The sequence below is a fragment of the Alexandromys fortis genome, unplaced genomic scaffold (assembly GCF_014885135.2).
Source record: "Alexandromys fortis isolate MF-2015 unplaced genomic scaffold, M_Fortis_MF-2015_v1.1 scaffold_151, whole genome shotgun sequence".
NCBI lineage: Eukaryota > Metazoa > Chordata > Mammalia > Rodentia > Cricetidae > Alexandromys > Alexandromys fortis.
This window is the reverse complement of record NW_026068043.1, coordinates 3,437,994-3,453,747: the sequence shown is the minus strand read 5'-3', so window position 1 is coordinate 3,453,747 and position 15,754 is coordinate 3,437,994. Positions and strand designations below refer to the sequence as shown.

Sequence of the window (15,754 nt, the reverse complement as noted above, 5' to 3'; positions counted from 1 at the left end):
CTCTCTCTCTCTCTCTCTCTCTCTCTCTCTCTCTCTCTCTCTCTCTCTCTCTCACACACACACACACACACACACACACACACACACAAACACACACTAAAACAATGAATACATAAATAAATGTAAAAGCTAAATCCAAACCCTAAAACATCCGCTGCTGGCTCATGTTTAAGCACTGTTTAGATTTTAATTCTTGCTCTGTAGTAGACACACACACACACACACAAACACACACTAAAACAATGAATACATAAATAAATGTAAAAGCTAAATCCAAACCCTAAAACATCCGCTGCTGGCTCATGTTTAAGCACTGTTTAGATTTTAATTCTTGCTCTGTAGTAGTTCTATATAGATTTCCAAACTCTTTATTTTATGAGTTTATCAATTTTTACACCCTTTCCATTCATGAGACCAGCCTCATCAAAACGGAAAAGGACACTAAGGGGTGATATTTATTTTAGTGCTTATGGTTTCCCTCAGTTAGAAAGGGGCTCTGAGTACCCATTTGAAGATGGCCTGGCCCTTCGCCCTTTCTGTGAGGATCATCCGTGTCCTGCTCAGATGACCCAGGATTGTCTCAAAACAAACCCCTTCCTGCCTTGGCTTGGTTTAACAGCCCCTCTATGAGGTGCCCAGGCTCCCCAGCCCGGCCCCACCCAGCTCACACAGGGAGAGCCACACCAACCTTGACCTTCTGCTGGTGGTGGTAAATCTGCCAGGCGATGTGTACGTGCATGGCGCACCACTTTCCTGGTTTCTGGAACAAGAAAGAACAGCCTGGTCAGGAGGAAGACATGTCAGCATGCCCACTTGTGTTCGCCCCGGGGTCCCTGCAGATCTGGGCAATGGCGACCTTCCTTTCGTTCATGAGAACAGGAGAGCTTGGTGCCAATCACATGCTTCCGTTAGCAGCTCTTCCTCGCTCAGACGAGGGAGTCAGAACCCCCAGCCCCTTGTCCCATGTGGGCCTGAGACCACGGCTCCTTTACAATGCGGTTCTCTGCTGAGGACAAGACGGCAAAGACCTGACGCTCTCTGTGTGGTTTGTCATCCCCAGCGCCAGCGGGCAGGACTGGTGAGTAGCAAGCCCTACCTAACAAACGCTGTCAAGCTAACAGGCACATCAGCTGTCCAGAAGAGCTAATGAGGGGCTGTCTGTGTGTCGGATCAAAACAGGAGAGGGGATAGGGCCCTCAAAGCGCTACACAGTGATCTGTCACATTCTCATTGCAGTCTGGCAACTTGAGATGATTCACGGAGAGCCAGTAAGCCACGCGTGTGCGTGAGTTTATTCACTCCTAGTTAAAAGTGGAGGAGAGGGGGAACGTGGGGCCGAGGAGGAATGAATGCCTTCCTTCCCGCGGGGATCAAGTCTCTCTTCTGCCTTCTGAACGGCACGTTAGCAGTGCATGGTGTGAGAAAAAGCAGGGCCAACTTTTTCTCCTTCCTTTCTGCCTAGTGTTTCCACAAGCTCATTCAGCAAACACCACAAGGATGAGAAAGTCCTGCCGCGGCTCTGCACCAGCAGAGGACAGGGTTCCCTGGTTTCTGCAGCAAGATGCCACTCCTGACTTAGACCCAAGTCTGACACCAGGTCTGCTCTCTTCTAAGAGTATTATGGGATGTTTGTGATCACAAACAACAGACCCAATTCGGGCACGTGAAGAAGGGGAGTTGTGACGTCAGAAACTGCAAGGGATATGACAGGACCCGGAGTCCTCTAAGAGACTAGGTGCCAGGCACACCCATGAGAAATTACCCACGTGGTGTTAGCCTCTGGGCATGCTGATGAGGGACTGGTTGACTAGGTGGGAAGACCCACCCTAGATTAGAATGGCGCTATTCCCTGGATTGGGATCCTGGACTGAATGAAAAGGAGAGAGCAACCTGAGCGCCAGCGTTCATCTCTCTCTGCTTCTGGACCACGCTCTGCCATCTAGACTTCCTGGCCGTGATGTACTGTAACCTTGAACCGAGAACCCAAAGACACCCTTCCTTATGTTGGCTGGCCATTGTATCACAGCAAAGCGACAAGGGATTATGTGACAGTCGTAGCAAGAACTGGATCATCCAACCACTGTCTGTCATCTGTTTTCTGCTCCAGCTCTGTGCCAGATCAGGCAGTCTGTACCCAGAGGTCCCCTGCTGGCCAGACTCCAGACCTCAGGAGCATTCTGCCTATGTTTATTGCCTCTTTCCCATCCTTCGCTGGGAAGGAGCTTGAATGGGGCAGGTATGCATCCCTTAGTATTGAGTGTTTGGGGCAAAATAAACAGACCCAAGAGAGACTCGACTATAGCCAGCCTCCCGCTTGTCCTTCCCCTTGCCTGTTATCCCAGCATAGTAAAGGGGAGGGCGGTTGAACCAGGAGGCTCACAAGTTCAAGGCAAATGCAGGATATAGGCCAAGAGCAAGACCTTGCCTCACAATACCAGCACCCTGACCTAGTCTGTTGCTTTTAAAAAAAGATTGACACTTCTTTTAAATTATGTGTGTGTGTGTGTGTGTGTGTGTGTGTGTGTGTGTGTGTGTAGTGCCCACAGAGGCCAGAAGAGGGCGTTGGATCCCTGGGAACTGCAGTTATTAGCCACCCAATATTGATGCTGGGCACCAACTTGGGTCTTATGCAAGAGCAGCAAGTGCTCTTAACTTTAGGGCTATCTCTCTAGCCCTTTGTCAGTTGTACCAATGAAAAACACAGTGGCCCAGCTTCCTCAAGCACTCAAAAGAAAAATTTAGGCCATTTCCCACCCCCTGCTTGCAAAACCAGACAGCGTTAGCTACTCCCACTGCCATTCACTTTGGCATCTCTCCAGCTCGGTTCCTGCTACTGACTTGTATTTTTAACCCGCAGAGAGTCAGAGGTTGTAGAAACAGTTCTAGAAGAAGCTTTCCTTACCCTTAACATAGGTCTGAAAGGATCTGTCAACTGTGAAGAGAAAATGACAACTCGGTTACACGCCTGTCACTCAAACAATTGCCCTAATTAACAAATTTGTAGTGCTTCATTAGGAGGGAAAATTAAAATGTTAGAATTTTACTTTTAAATGAAGCCCTTTTAGAGAATAATTAACCCATTTTCACACCATCAGAAGTACCAAGTGTCCCCTCCCCCCACCTCAGGAGTCTGAGAACATGCACAATGACAAGCACCGCCCCCCCCCACGTTTCACCAGCAGGATGTGCCCTATGCCAGCATGACTTGCATGTAACCTAGACCATGAGGGTCCCTGTTTTGACTGGCTCTGTCACAGGCCATCATACGGGGCTCGGGGAAAGTAGTCCTCAGACCACAAAATGAAGGTGACAAGAACGGGACATCTGGAAATGTCTGTCTTATCCAGTCTCTGTAGACCCAGGCTGTCTCTACAATATCCTGGCTTCAGTGAGTATGTGCCAGCCCTTGCAAAAAAAAAAAAAAAAAAATCCACTAAAATAAAAACTGCGTAGAGGGTAGGGTTGTAAACGAAGGTCCACTGACAAGCTCCCCTCTACGACGCAGCTTTGCCTTCTGTTGTAGAGGCAAGCATGGCATCAGTTATGAATAAATAACATAACCGGGGCATAATGGATGTTTTATTTAGCTCTAGAGCATGCTCCATCTATAAGAGCAGAGTGGTCCAGTAACTTCCTGACCTCAAACAAGAAGGTAGGTGTGTGTGTGTGTATGTGTGTGTGTCGGGGGGGCAGGGGGTGGGGTGGGGTGGGGAGTGGGTGCCTAACTTCCAGGAAGAAAGAGCTCAGTGCTTTTCCATTTAGAAGATTCTGTAGCCGTTTCTTTTGTGCCAGGGATCTGTGAGCAGCTACAGACAGCTGACCTGTCGGATGGAAGGTAGACAGGCTGGCGGCATTCGATTGCTGGGCCCAGAATCTTTTCTCTCTCTCTTTTTATCTGAGCCAAGTTATTATCCTGTGTCATTCTTACAGTTGGGGAGACTGTGACTTCTACAACGGACAGGCATTTTCTGACACAAACCGTCAAAGGTAGAGCAGCGGGTGGACCGTCCTTTGCAAACGCCCCCCTCCCCCATTACCTGTGACCAAGCCTGAGTTAGCACGTACCCTTGGGTCCTTTTGGAGTAGAGTGTGGGGGACTGTTCCAGGCCGAGCAGCCACATCGATAGGGTTGGATGTCTACAAATTAATCAGACCACAGCTTAGGATGCGCGAGAAAGCAAGTTTTACCCTTTTTACAAAACGGCAGAAATGAAGCATTACCTCCCTATCTTGTTCTAAATTAGGACTTTTATTAAACTTTTATCAGTGTATGTTGTATGTTTGTTTATGCAGGTACACATGCATGCCTGTTGAAGTCAGAGATTGATCAACATCTGGTATTTTCCTTGATTGCTCTCCACCCTACTTTTTTTGAGACAGGGTCTCTCTGAACCCGCAGAGACTTGACTAGTTAGCCTACAGCCACAGGGGTCCTTTTCCTCTGTCTCTACAGAGCCGAGACTACAAACGTACATACACTCCTGGACTAGGGGTGTGGATGAGAGAGAGAGAGCTGGGGTAGGAGTTCCAATAGCAATCCATACAACAAAAGAAATCCTTTATACTTGAGATGTTGCTCTGTGTGTGTGTGTGTCTGAGCTCCCAGGGGCAGGGCCTGTCTGTGAGTTTAACACAATGGTGGAGGTACCAGATAGGTTCTAAGGCTCTAATTTTGAGCTAGAGGGGGTGGCTCAGCAGTTAAGACAGTTAAGCTGGGTTCAGTCTCTAGCACCCACATGAGAGGGTTTACCCGGAATTCTATCTCCAGAGGAACCTGATGCCTTGGGTACTGCGTTCCCATTTGCATACATACACAGACACATACAATTCAAATTTTCATTTTAATCATAAAAAAAAACAGCTGAAACTTAGGACAGCAGTCCTATTGTCTCACCCTATCAGGGACGTGTAAGGAGCTCAGCAGCTTAGGGAAGGTACTAGATGAGAAGTCAGATGCCACTTAGGTTCCTCCATAGGATCTAAGACACTGCGCAGGAACTTGTGATGCATCTGGTCCCTCCATAGGATCTAAGACTCTGCGCAGGAACTGTTACCCTCAAATCCTCTTCCCTGCTTACCTACACCACTAATGTCACTGTTTTTATCTGTTATTCTGTTTTCCCCCTGCCTTACCATCCATCACTGAAAGAAACACTTAAGTGCACAATCACAGTGTCCACACGAGGTGCACACAGACGCTAAGCTTCCTGAACATCTTAGCCGGCAGGTGATAACAAGAAATCACACTCAGCAGCGATTCATTAGCAATGGTGGGAAGGGAACAAGGGACCCCGGTTTAGGGACAACGTGAGATTGGCTAGAAAATTCTGTTCCTGTCCTCTCGACTCCTATCGCCGTCCTTACACAACACAAATAATATTGATGGGACAGTTGCTAATGCCTGTGGGGAGGTTCTTAAAAACAGTAGTAGGGTTTTTGTTTGTTTGTTTCTGGTTGTTTCTCTTTTGAGAGAGGGGCCTCTCACTATGTAACCCTGGTTGACCTGAAACTTGCTCTGTAGACCCAGCGCTGGCACTGAACTCAAGAAATCTGTCTGCCTCTGCCTCTCAAGGTCTGACACCATGCTCAGATGCAGGAGCTATTTTCTATTTTAAAAATTAGAAAAATACAGATTATATATGTTACATGTATCTATTTGTTTGCCTATGTGTGGGTCTGTCTGTCTGTGGGCATGTGTGTAGAGGTCAGAGGCCAACTTGCAGGTAGTAATTCTTTCCTGCCACAATATGGCTTACCAGGGGATCCAGGTCAGTTCCCTGGGCTTGGTGGCATGTGCCTTTACCTCCTCACCTGCTTTTCCCAGCCTCTGGTGGCTACTAAAACTTATTCACTTGTGTGTGTGCTTGTGCATGTGTGTGCGTGTGTTTGTGTGTGCGCGCGCATGTGCACGCAGATGTCACAGGTTGCGCGTGTGGAACTCACAGGGCAACCTGTAAGTATTGGGTCTCTCCTTCCACCATCTCGGTTCTGAGGCTCGAACTCAGGGTTGGTGGCAAATGCCTTTACCCACTGAGCCATGGACTGGTCCTTACTTTGTTAAAGTAGACATCATCCGTATGGATCCCTCACACTAGACACTAACTGGTTGGGGAGCAGGGAGAGATGCTCAAGTTTAGGCATGAAGCCTTGCCTACATGGAGAAGTGGGGAAAGAAAAAAAAAGGGGGAGAGAGAGAGAACAGAAGAAAAGCAATCAGCTGCTGTACAACCAACAATTAAGCTGCAGTTGTTAACAGCCTGATTTGCATACATATGAAGAACTCCACTAATGAACAGCAATCTACATATTCAATCAGGAAGATGGCCCGGAAAGGCGTATTTCAACACCGAGAGACGCTTTCTCGCCCAGATGTAGTTTGGGTGTGATTGGATAATTGCAAGTGAGGGAAATAGTCTAATTTATTAAATGACCTACCAGTCTGTTTGGGGACACACTGGAGATTTGTCACAACCTAGTGGGGACAGACCAAGGTCTGAGGGATGACTGAAGAACAGGGAAAGGAGTCTAAAAAAAAAAAAAAAAAAATCGCCACCACTTGCCGCGGCCACTGTAAAAACCCAGTGCACACAGAGCCTGGCATTCGAGCTGCAGTTCCCCGCACGGAAGGGTGATTTCAAAGACGCAGCCTCCGACCCCTAATGCCTTTTTAATTTCTCTCCCTGTTTCTGGCTTTTATGGCGACACACCTTTGTAAAATGCATGTGTTCAATTCAGGAGACTCTGGTCCCAGATTGGTGCTTTGGCTTAAGAATGGGAATGGGAAGTGGAGAGGGGGCAGAAACCAAACCACACCGTGTAACATCGCAACCAAACGTGACTGGCCACTGGAGAAGCACACTTTAGTTTAAACATTAGTATTTAAGTAAAAAAAGGGACATAAAATATTATTCTGCATTCTTTGGATGGTGACGTGATCAAACCTAGGGACTTGTGTATGGAGACAGGTAGTCCATGTCTGAGACATGCCCCCCCTCCCTAGGAGGGAGGGGAGGGGTCTAGGGAGATGCTCTATTGCTGAGCCAACTCCCCTACCACAGGAGATGTTTTTAAGAGATAAGGTGCTATCAAAAATTACTTTTGAATATTGACCTTCATTGATAACTTAGCCTGTGTTAATCTGTATATTATTCGCTGGGTAGAAAGTAATTTAGTTCTTCCTAAGAATAAAAGGTGAATGAATTTCAAGGACAGCTCAGCGGTCAAGAGCACTTGTTACTCTCGTAGAGGCCTAGGTTTGGTTCCTCGCCCCCACACGATGGCTCGTGACCATCCATAACTCTAGTTCTGGGAGTTCCAGCCCCCTCTTCTGACTTCTTTGAGCACCAACCATGTATGTGGTACACATAGATACATACAGGCAAAATATTCATACATGTAAAATAAAACCTAAAAAAAAAATTAAAAACAGGATTTTCACACTAGTGTGTCAGAAACAAAAATGGACCCTGATTCTGGCAAGTGTGAGAATGGGCGTGGAGTGGGTGCTGTACAGACGGGTCTAAGGGTGAACAGGGAGGGGGAAAGAGCAGAAAAAAGGGGAGCTTTTGCCTCCCCTTGCTACCTCCAGGCAGATCCCCTCTCCCCTGCCCCCTGCACAACTTCATGACTGATACAGCAAAGAAAAGAGAGTAAATAGAAAAAAAAATTTTCAGGCAAAACAAAAAGCAAACAATTTTAGTCTGGAAACCTTTATCCCCTTTCCCATTAATAAGCAACCAGCAGTCAACTTTGCATGTGTGTTCCTTATGTACACCTTAAAGGCAACTTGGCATGTTCTACTAAATACTTCATGTTTAGCAGTGCTCCCCCAAAGAAACATCCTGTTCTTCAGGGGTGTAGATCCTGGGAAGCTGGGCTATTCCTGCAAAGAGATCCTCATGACCCATGTGACCTCAGTTCAAATCCATGGTTTGCAGGAGGAAAAGATGCAGGAGGATCAGCGGGAATGAGAGGAAGACAAGAGGCAAACATGCCAACATATATTATATATATTATGTGTATGGAAATGTCACGATGAAACTCATTATTTCTTATAGTTAATATATGCCAATGGGAAAACTTACTAGAGCTTGGGGAAGAAAAAATATCTCTGTGAGCCTATAATGTAAGCATTCTGCGTATTTTTTGACAGTTGGTTTTATTTTATTTAAGTGTGTATCTGTGTGTGCATGCCATGTATGTATGAGTGCTGACAGGTGCCAGGAAAGGGCACTGGATCTCATGGAGCTGGAGTTGCAGGCTGTGAGCTGCCTGTTGTGGTGCTGGGAACCAAACTTGAGTCTTTTGCAAGAGCCAAAAAGGCACTTAAGCCACTCCGCTGTCCCTCCAACCCCCTTTCTGCATATTTTGAAGAGTATAGGAAACCTAGCTCAACTGAGACTACATGGGTCCTAGCAACACCAAGTTTTAAACCAAATGGACCAGGAAAACAAAAGTCTCATTCTGCTCCCTATGGTCCCTTTGAGTCTGTGAACTCATCACGGCAGACAAGCATGGACACAAGCCCCCTGCATGCCTAACCTGGCCCTCCACTAAGAGAGGCGCCCACGTCTTCACCCTGAGGTTCTTACCTTCGGCTGGAACGCTCCTTGCAGTGAACCAAAAGGGCCCGTGGGTGGGATCATGGGGGGTATACCCGAGACTGCAGGAGGATAGGAGTGGAAGAGCTGTAGCCAAAGGTGGGGAGGGATTTAAAAAAAAAAAAAAAAAAACAGGTTTTAGTAGGGGGGCACGTGGTATGTCCCAATTCCCACAGAAAGACAGCGACATTAGCAAGCCAAACCGATCGCGATATGATGCCATTAGCCAAGCTACGATGAGACGAACACACAGATGCGCCATGAATGTTTAACGAAAAAAGTTAAAAAGTAGTTCAGAATCAATCGGCCAACAAATGATGTCCCCGATGAGAACATCACTAGAGAGGGAGCTTTGCTAATTATTAATCAAGAAATCACACAGAAGCTCTCCATGCACATCGAAAACAGGGGATGCTAAGCCCAACAAGACGCCCAGAAAATTACAAGTGAATTAGGAAAAAAAAAAAAAAAAAAGAGGAAAACCGAGAAGAAGAAGAAGAGAAGGTCTTTAGCAGGGCCAGGATTTCATATTGAAACTTGATGAGTTTTAAATGAATTTAGATGTTTGGTGGTTTGAGGAAAGAGACTATTCACCATCCTTGCTTCATTAGGCTGTTCTCGAAGTGGCACTTCCAGAGGACAATTTAATCCCCTCATGATGATGGATATTTGTGGAGGGTTAAATGACTCGGTTTACATTTTTAAATGGAACGGCCAATTTTCATAGAAAGTCTAAAAAAGAATCATCTCATCTCGTTTCCCCGTTGCCGATCATCTGAAGCAACAGAGATAACACGGGAGTCCGGGACACCATGCTTTAATTAGAAATTCCTCCTGTCCCAGACCTTAGGTACGCAAGGCACCTGGTATTTACGCACGAAGCAGAAAGCCTTCTGGGCACTTTTCACGGTGTGGGCTGCTCAGGGAACAGGCGTGTGGGAGGCTACGGGAGGGGAGCTGAGCCCTGATGTGATCCTGACCACTCCATGACCCAAAGATGGTGTCTAGGGAAGTGTGAGTCTTCCGGACTCAGCGGCTTACAAAGCACAAACAATAGCAGGAGAAACGAAACAAACAAGCTAGACACACAGCACAACCCACGGCAGCAGAAACGCGCCTCGCTCCTCGAAACACCTTCTTTCTCTGACTCCATGATCACACTATCCTACGATATTTAAGCAACTCCCCAGCCCCGCTGCTGCCTAGCACATTAAAAAGTACGGTAACAAGCTTCCCTTAACAGCGCTCTAGGCTGGCTGTTTTCAGTAACGACCGAACTTCACACTCTGAAGCCCCTTTCTTCAGAGCGTAGGATGTTTTCGGTTGCTCTCTGTTTCATTTTGCTCTCCACAAAGATACCAAGAAGTTTGCCAGACTAATTGATATTGAACGAAATCCACTTAAACAGCGATTGCCAGCCAAGTACTCTCATTTAAAGCTACTTTTAAGTCTAAAATTGTCTTTCAGCTACTTGAGCGCACTGCATCTTAATTTGCCTCATAACGGCCTGGTCCCCAAAGCAGGGGAGACTACTTCATAGATTAGCCCCCATCGCAAATATTATGAAATAACTCTCCCCCAATACGCTGTCTAAAGCAGAGTAATTAAGTACATGCTGTATTAAAACGCTCGAATTTCTATGACTCTGCCTCCAAGTGGTCCTTTCCTCTGTAATGGTTACAATTAGAAAAGAAAAACGGGAGGCCCATTCCCCTCTCCTTCCTGCTGATGCAGACCCTCTTAAAACAGAGACACAGCCGACTCCTGCCCCTTGTCTAACAGCCTGAATTGTCTCAGGCGTAAGACAGAAACTTCCCAGACACTCGGGCATCCAGACTGCTCCTTTGCCTTAATCCAGGGGCCCTCTGTGGCCTATGAGGAGGATGGCGCTGACACTTTGGTCTCAGGAAGTCAGCCTGGGGCCACCCGCTGAGCATAGGACACTTTTGTTAGAATTATTTCACTAGCTGGTCTTTCTCGTATTTGTTTTTAATGTTTATTTTGTGTCTTTGTGTGTGCATACACGCCAGTGAGCGTGTCAAGCGATATCTTGTCTATCTTGGCTTTTTTAGAAATTTTATTTACTATTATTAGCGTGGGGGGCATGCTATGTTTAGGGACGGTGCCAGGATGTGTATGTGTAAGTTACAGGGCAACTCTGATAAATTAGTTCTCTTTCTACCTTTAGAACTCGGGTTTGAACTCGGGTCTCCAGGCTTGTGTGCTAACCATTCTTTACTCACTGAGCCATCTCCTCAGCCTGTCCGTCTCTCACTGGGATGTTCTCTCTCACTACCCAACTGGTTGACCTGTAAACCTCAGGAATCCCCCTGTCTCCACTTCCCTAGTGCTGGGATTACAAGTGTGGACCATCATGTCAGGTCTTTTCACGTGGCTTCCAGGGGTTGAACTCAAAACACTCCTGCTTGTAGGGCAAAACCTATATGGATCAAGCTTTCTCTCTGACCTCTGACCTTTCATTTAAGTCTACAGAGCACCATGTAAGGACAGAATGTACCATCCGTGAGGCGCGCTCAAGGAGGAAGTCCACAGATTTATTCAATTCTCATCATCGCTGCTAAAATGGTTTTGTGCCCCAGTGCTCAGTGGTCTAGGGTGGATCACATGGAGACTGGGTAACCTAAATATTGTTTTTTCTCTCCTTCCTACCTCTTTTATTCCTTATTTAAATTTTTCTTCTGTGGGTGTGTACACACACCTGGAAGCATAATGCCTGTGGAAGCCAGAAGAGGGCTTTGTGCCCCACCCCCAGGTACTGGAGCTGGAGCTACAGGCAGTTATGAGCCACCCTACCTGGGTGCTGGGAACCGAACTCTTGCTTTTCAAGAGCAAGCAAGTACTCTTAACCAACCTGTCTGGCAGGGTCATGGCTGACCTCAAGTTCCCTATGCAGCTGAGGAGGGCCTTGAATTCTTGATTTCTCTTGTCGTTATCCCCAACCTCTGGGATTTAGGCCTGGACTACCATGCCTGGTTTTGTTCAGTGTTGAGGATGAAGCCCAGGGCTTCTTGCATATTAGGAGACTGCTCTATATCCCCAGCCTGGCTAATTCCAAGAGCCCTTCCTTGGGTCAGTTGCAAAGGCCTCTAGAGAAGAAACACTTGGGACTGATTTCTAGTATTTTCTGGTCTAGCTATCTTGGCTATACTCTTGCACAGTAAGCAGTATGCACGCATCTATTTAAAGCTTGAATGAATCCGGCTTTTTCGGATGTGTTAAGCAGCATTACAGCCGGGGTGTTAAGACAGTGCTGTCTAATACAGCAACTAGCTCTGCACACTCTATCAACATGACGACAGTCACTACTCCTCCTTGTTTTCGCTTTAAAAACACAAATTAACCAGTAGTCAAAGAGACGAGAGGAGCGTCAGGTCAAATTGACGCAGTATTCACCGCATAATCAAACTATCCCAGTCGAACAGTCAGATCGCTCTCTACACAGAGAAGCTCTTGTCTCTTACAGGGCCCAACATACAACCCAGATCAGCACCAATTATATCCTAGCAAGTATAATGGAAATTACCCAAAGCAGAATCACAACAATGAGTCTAAAGGGAAAAAGAGCATTTTTTTTTCCATCTTAAGGTTTTCTGTTTGTTTTGTTTTTCGAGAGAAGGCCTCAGCCCAAGGCTGACCCTGAATTCTGGACCCTCTTGCCTCTGTTTCCCAAATGCTGTAATAACAGGTCTGTGCCGACATGTCTAGCTAAGACCTTTTTAAAATTAACTTTTTTTTTTATTGTTCAAATTGAAATAAGGTCTGCATAGCAATCTGGCTATGTGGAAAAGGTGCTGTATTAATTCCAGAAGGGAAGAAAAATCCACTCTTTAAAGAGGCATGAGTCAGAATAAAAGGGATGGTTTCTTTATAGGAAAGAACTGAAATTTCATTCCAGGAGTCCTGTGTCCCTAGCATGTTGAGCGATGACTAAAATCTGCGATTTCATACTCTCCTAAGACAGTCACAGCCACTCTTTTGGACAGCCGTGTGATTTCAGCAAGTTCCGAGATGGGGCAATGCCAATGACGTATGGTTGTGTGGCTTTTGTGAGACAGGGTCTCACATAGCCCAGGCTGCCTTACGTCCTGACCCTTCTTCCTTCATCCTTCTAGCTCCCGGCTAACAGGCAGCAGACTTGCTGATGATGACCATGAGATTCTGTAGATGATACTGCATTGCCACCCAAAGCAAAAACAAAGAAAACAAAATGGCACACAAGCAAGCACCCTGAACGACAGGAGCGATGGGGAGACTCTTGCACAGATGAGAGAAAAGGCTGCCAGGCGCTTACTCCTCTGTGGCAAGAGCACCAGAAATGGAAAAGGCGGACAACGAATGGGTAAGTAGCACAGGAGTAGGACTCACACTATGCCGGTAGAATGGGTCAACTTTGGTGGGGTATTTGTCAAACTGCAAAGGGATCAAAGCAAAAGCTAGTTACTTCAGCTGCATGTTCTGTCCACCCCTCCACTGGAGCGGACCCAGTAGACGCGCTTCTGTGTCCCCCTCAGGGTGCACGACAAGCAGGTCTCCCAACAGGAAGTATCCACAACGTAAACGCTGTGATAGGCCCACCCAGCGTGCCCTGCTCCTCAGGATACCTTGACGCTATGCTATGTCTGGGGACTGGCACAAGGGAAATAGCCAAAGTGGAGAAAATAGGCACTTATTCGGATAAACCAGGAAAGCGGGCATCCCATGCGTGCTGAACAGTTCCATGTCAGCTCGTCACAAGGGAGAGTCATCTGAGAGGAGGGAATCTCAATTGAGAAAATGCCTCCAGAAGATGGGCTGTAGGAAAGTCTTAGGCCATTTTTTTTTTAAATAAATGATTGATAGGAGAGGGCCCAGACCATTGTGGGTGGGGTCATCCCTGGGCTGGTGGTCCTGAGTTCTATAAGAAGGCAGTCTGAGAACACCATGAGGAGCAAGCCAGGAAGCAGCATCCTCCATGGTCTCTGCATGAGCTCCTGCCTCCAGGATCCTGTCCATATGAGTTCCTGCCTGGGTTTTCCTCAGTAGACTGTAGCTCTGGATATGTAAGTCAAATAAACCGTTTCCTCTCCCAAGCTGTTTTGGTCTTAGTGTTTCAACCCAACAATAAAAACCCAAGACACCATCCATCTCATACCAAGAACTAACTCCCTAGATTGTCATCTTTTCTGTGGCAGGAAAGTGGAAGATTCTGCTATATCAGAGTCATGTGTTACAGGACAAAATGAGTGATTTGGGGTAGGTTTTGGAGCCTTGTCTCTGAATAGAAAAAGTGTATTCTTAAAAGGAAAAAAAAACATGCATGTCTGTGCGCCTGTGTGTGGGTATGCACACAAGTATTCAGGTGCCCAAGCAGGGTAGAAAAGGGTGCTGTGGTCCCTTGCAGCTAAAGTTATAGGTGGTTGTGAGCTGTGCAACATGGAGGCTTGGAACTGAACTCAGGTCCTCTGGAAGAATAGCAAGTGGTCTGTCTTAACTACTGAGCCACCTCTCTAGCCCCAAGTATTTCTTCAAATATTAAAGACTAGCAATATGATATTTTGATAGTCCTTGCTATGGGCAGGCCTCTCTCTTCGGATATGTAGAGAATTCTACTACAGCACCATTCACGGGTATTCCTGGTTTCTAAAACAAATACCCTACTTCTCCACACATGTGCCAGACCCCAGACAAGGCAAAATCAGGCTACGTCATTGCTGAGTCATATCTCTGCCCCCTGCTGCCTGCTTGCTCTCAGACATTAAGTTTAGGGCGCTGTGTCGTAACATAGAATAACAAGAAACATGGCAGTTCTAGGAAAACAGGATGGGGGGGGGGGGGAATATACGATCAAGGAAGAGGCAGTACCCAGAGTGAACATCCTCCCAACAGGCCCTTTGCTCCCAATCTTTCCCAAGTATTTCTATATTGGTATTCAACACTTTTAGATCCAGGGACAATCACCCAGCATGCACAAGCAAACATAATAACCCTTTCAGAAGCTTTTAAGGCTTCGTCTGAGTGTTTGGAAGGCACCCAGAATTAAATCTATCCACGGTGCCAATGATAGCCATCTAGGAAAAGGCACCCACTCTGGGGCTCTAGAACCAGAGTTCATTGGGAAAGATGGACAAGACCCAAGGACACCCCCTCCCCTCCACAGCCCCCTCTCTCCATCCCCTCTCTCCAGTGTCTCCCAATGCCCACGCCAGCCCCCAAACCAAGCTGCATGCTCTACTTATCCTCACATTTCTGCCTGGGGTACGCACCATGGGAGGTGCTGGCGTCGGCATGATGGCGGTGGGTGGGATGGCGTGGGGGAACGGTGTGAAGGTATGCTGGTGCGTGTGCTGGTGCGTGTGCTGGTGCTGATGCTGGTGCTGATGGAACTCAGTCCGCAGGTAGGGCGGAGGGCCCAGGGATGCCCCTCGGTCGGCGCTCTGAGAGGCCAGGAAACGCGTGTTCAGTTCCTGCCTCAAGATGTCTTGTTCTGGAAAAGAAGGAAAGGGAGGTAAGGATGGTGGCCCCTTTTCTTTCAGAACAGGACATCCTGGTTGCAGACATGTCCCGTGTGCATACCACACGCCAGCGCAGCACAGGATAGCTATGAATTTGGCCTGACACAGAATCATAAACTTTTTTTTTTTTTTTGATTTTCGATTTTCTAAACAGGGTTTCTCTGCTGCTTTGGTGCCTGTCCCAGAACTAGCTCTTGTAGACCAGGCTGGCCTCAAACTCCCAGAGATCCACCTGCCTCTGCTCCCGAGTGCTGGGATTAAAGGCGTGCACCACCACCGCCTGGCAGAATCATAAACTTATTTAACACATTACGAGGTTCTTGTTTTGTTTGTTTTTAACTGAGGGAGAGGCTCATGTATCCCAGAATGATCTGGAACTCTACACAGCAGAGAATGACCTTGAACTCCTAATCCTCCTGCCTCTGGATCCTAAGCTATGGGTTGTGGGCATGCAACGCTATATGTGGTTTTGTGGAGTGGTAAGGATGGAACCCAGGGCTTTATGCATCTTGGGCAAGCACTCTACCAACTGAGTTACATTAGTAACTGCGACAATGAGACTGCGTGTGTGTGTAAAATTTGATTGTGTGGTTCTCCAGTATGAACTCTATAGATAACAATGTCATAATGTCAAAAGCTAGA

General features: G+C 47.0%; 1 protein-coding gene across 9 annotated transcripts in view; it reads right to left on the bottom strand.

Moving 5' to 3' along the window:
- Auts2 (activator of transcription and developmental regulator AUTS2) overlaps positions 1 to 15,754 on the bottom strand; it is a 1,106,765-nt gene that overhangs the window by 19,041 nt on the left and 1,071,970 nt on the right. For 3 of the 9 annotated variants that reach the window (XM_050166143.1, XM_050166141.1, XM_050166140.1), the window contains exons 9-14: positions 14,843 to 15,084; positions 12,987 to 13,031; positions 8,592 to 8,687; positions 4,066 to 4,137; positions 2,903 to 2,932; positions 689 to 760 (exon numbers count right to left, since the gene is read on the bottom strand). In XM_050166143.1, the coding sequence (XP_050022100.1) occupies positions 689 to 760; positions 2,903 to 2,932; positions 4,066 to 4,137; positions 8,592 to 8,687; positions 12,987 to 13,031; positions 14,843 to 15,084 (557 nt within the window). The remainder of the gene's footprint in view (positions 1 to 688; positions 761 to 2,902; positions 2,933 to 4,065; positions 4,138 to 8,591; positions 8,688 to 12,986; positions 13,032 to 14,842; positions 15,085 to 15,754) is intronic. The other 6 variants (XM_050166149.1, XM_050166144.1, XM_050166142.1 and 3 more) reach the window with 4 other exon arrangements.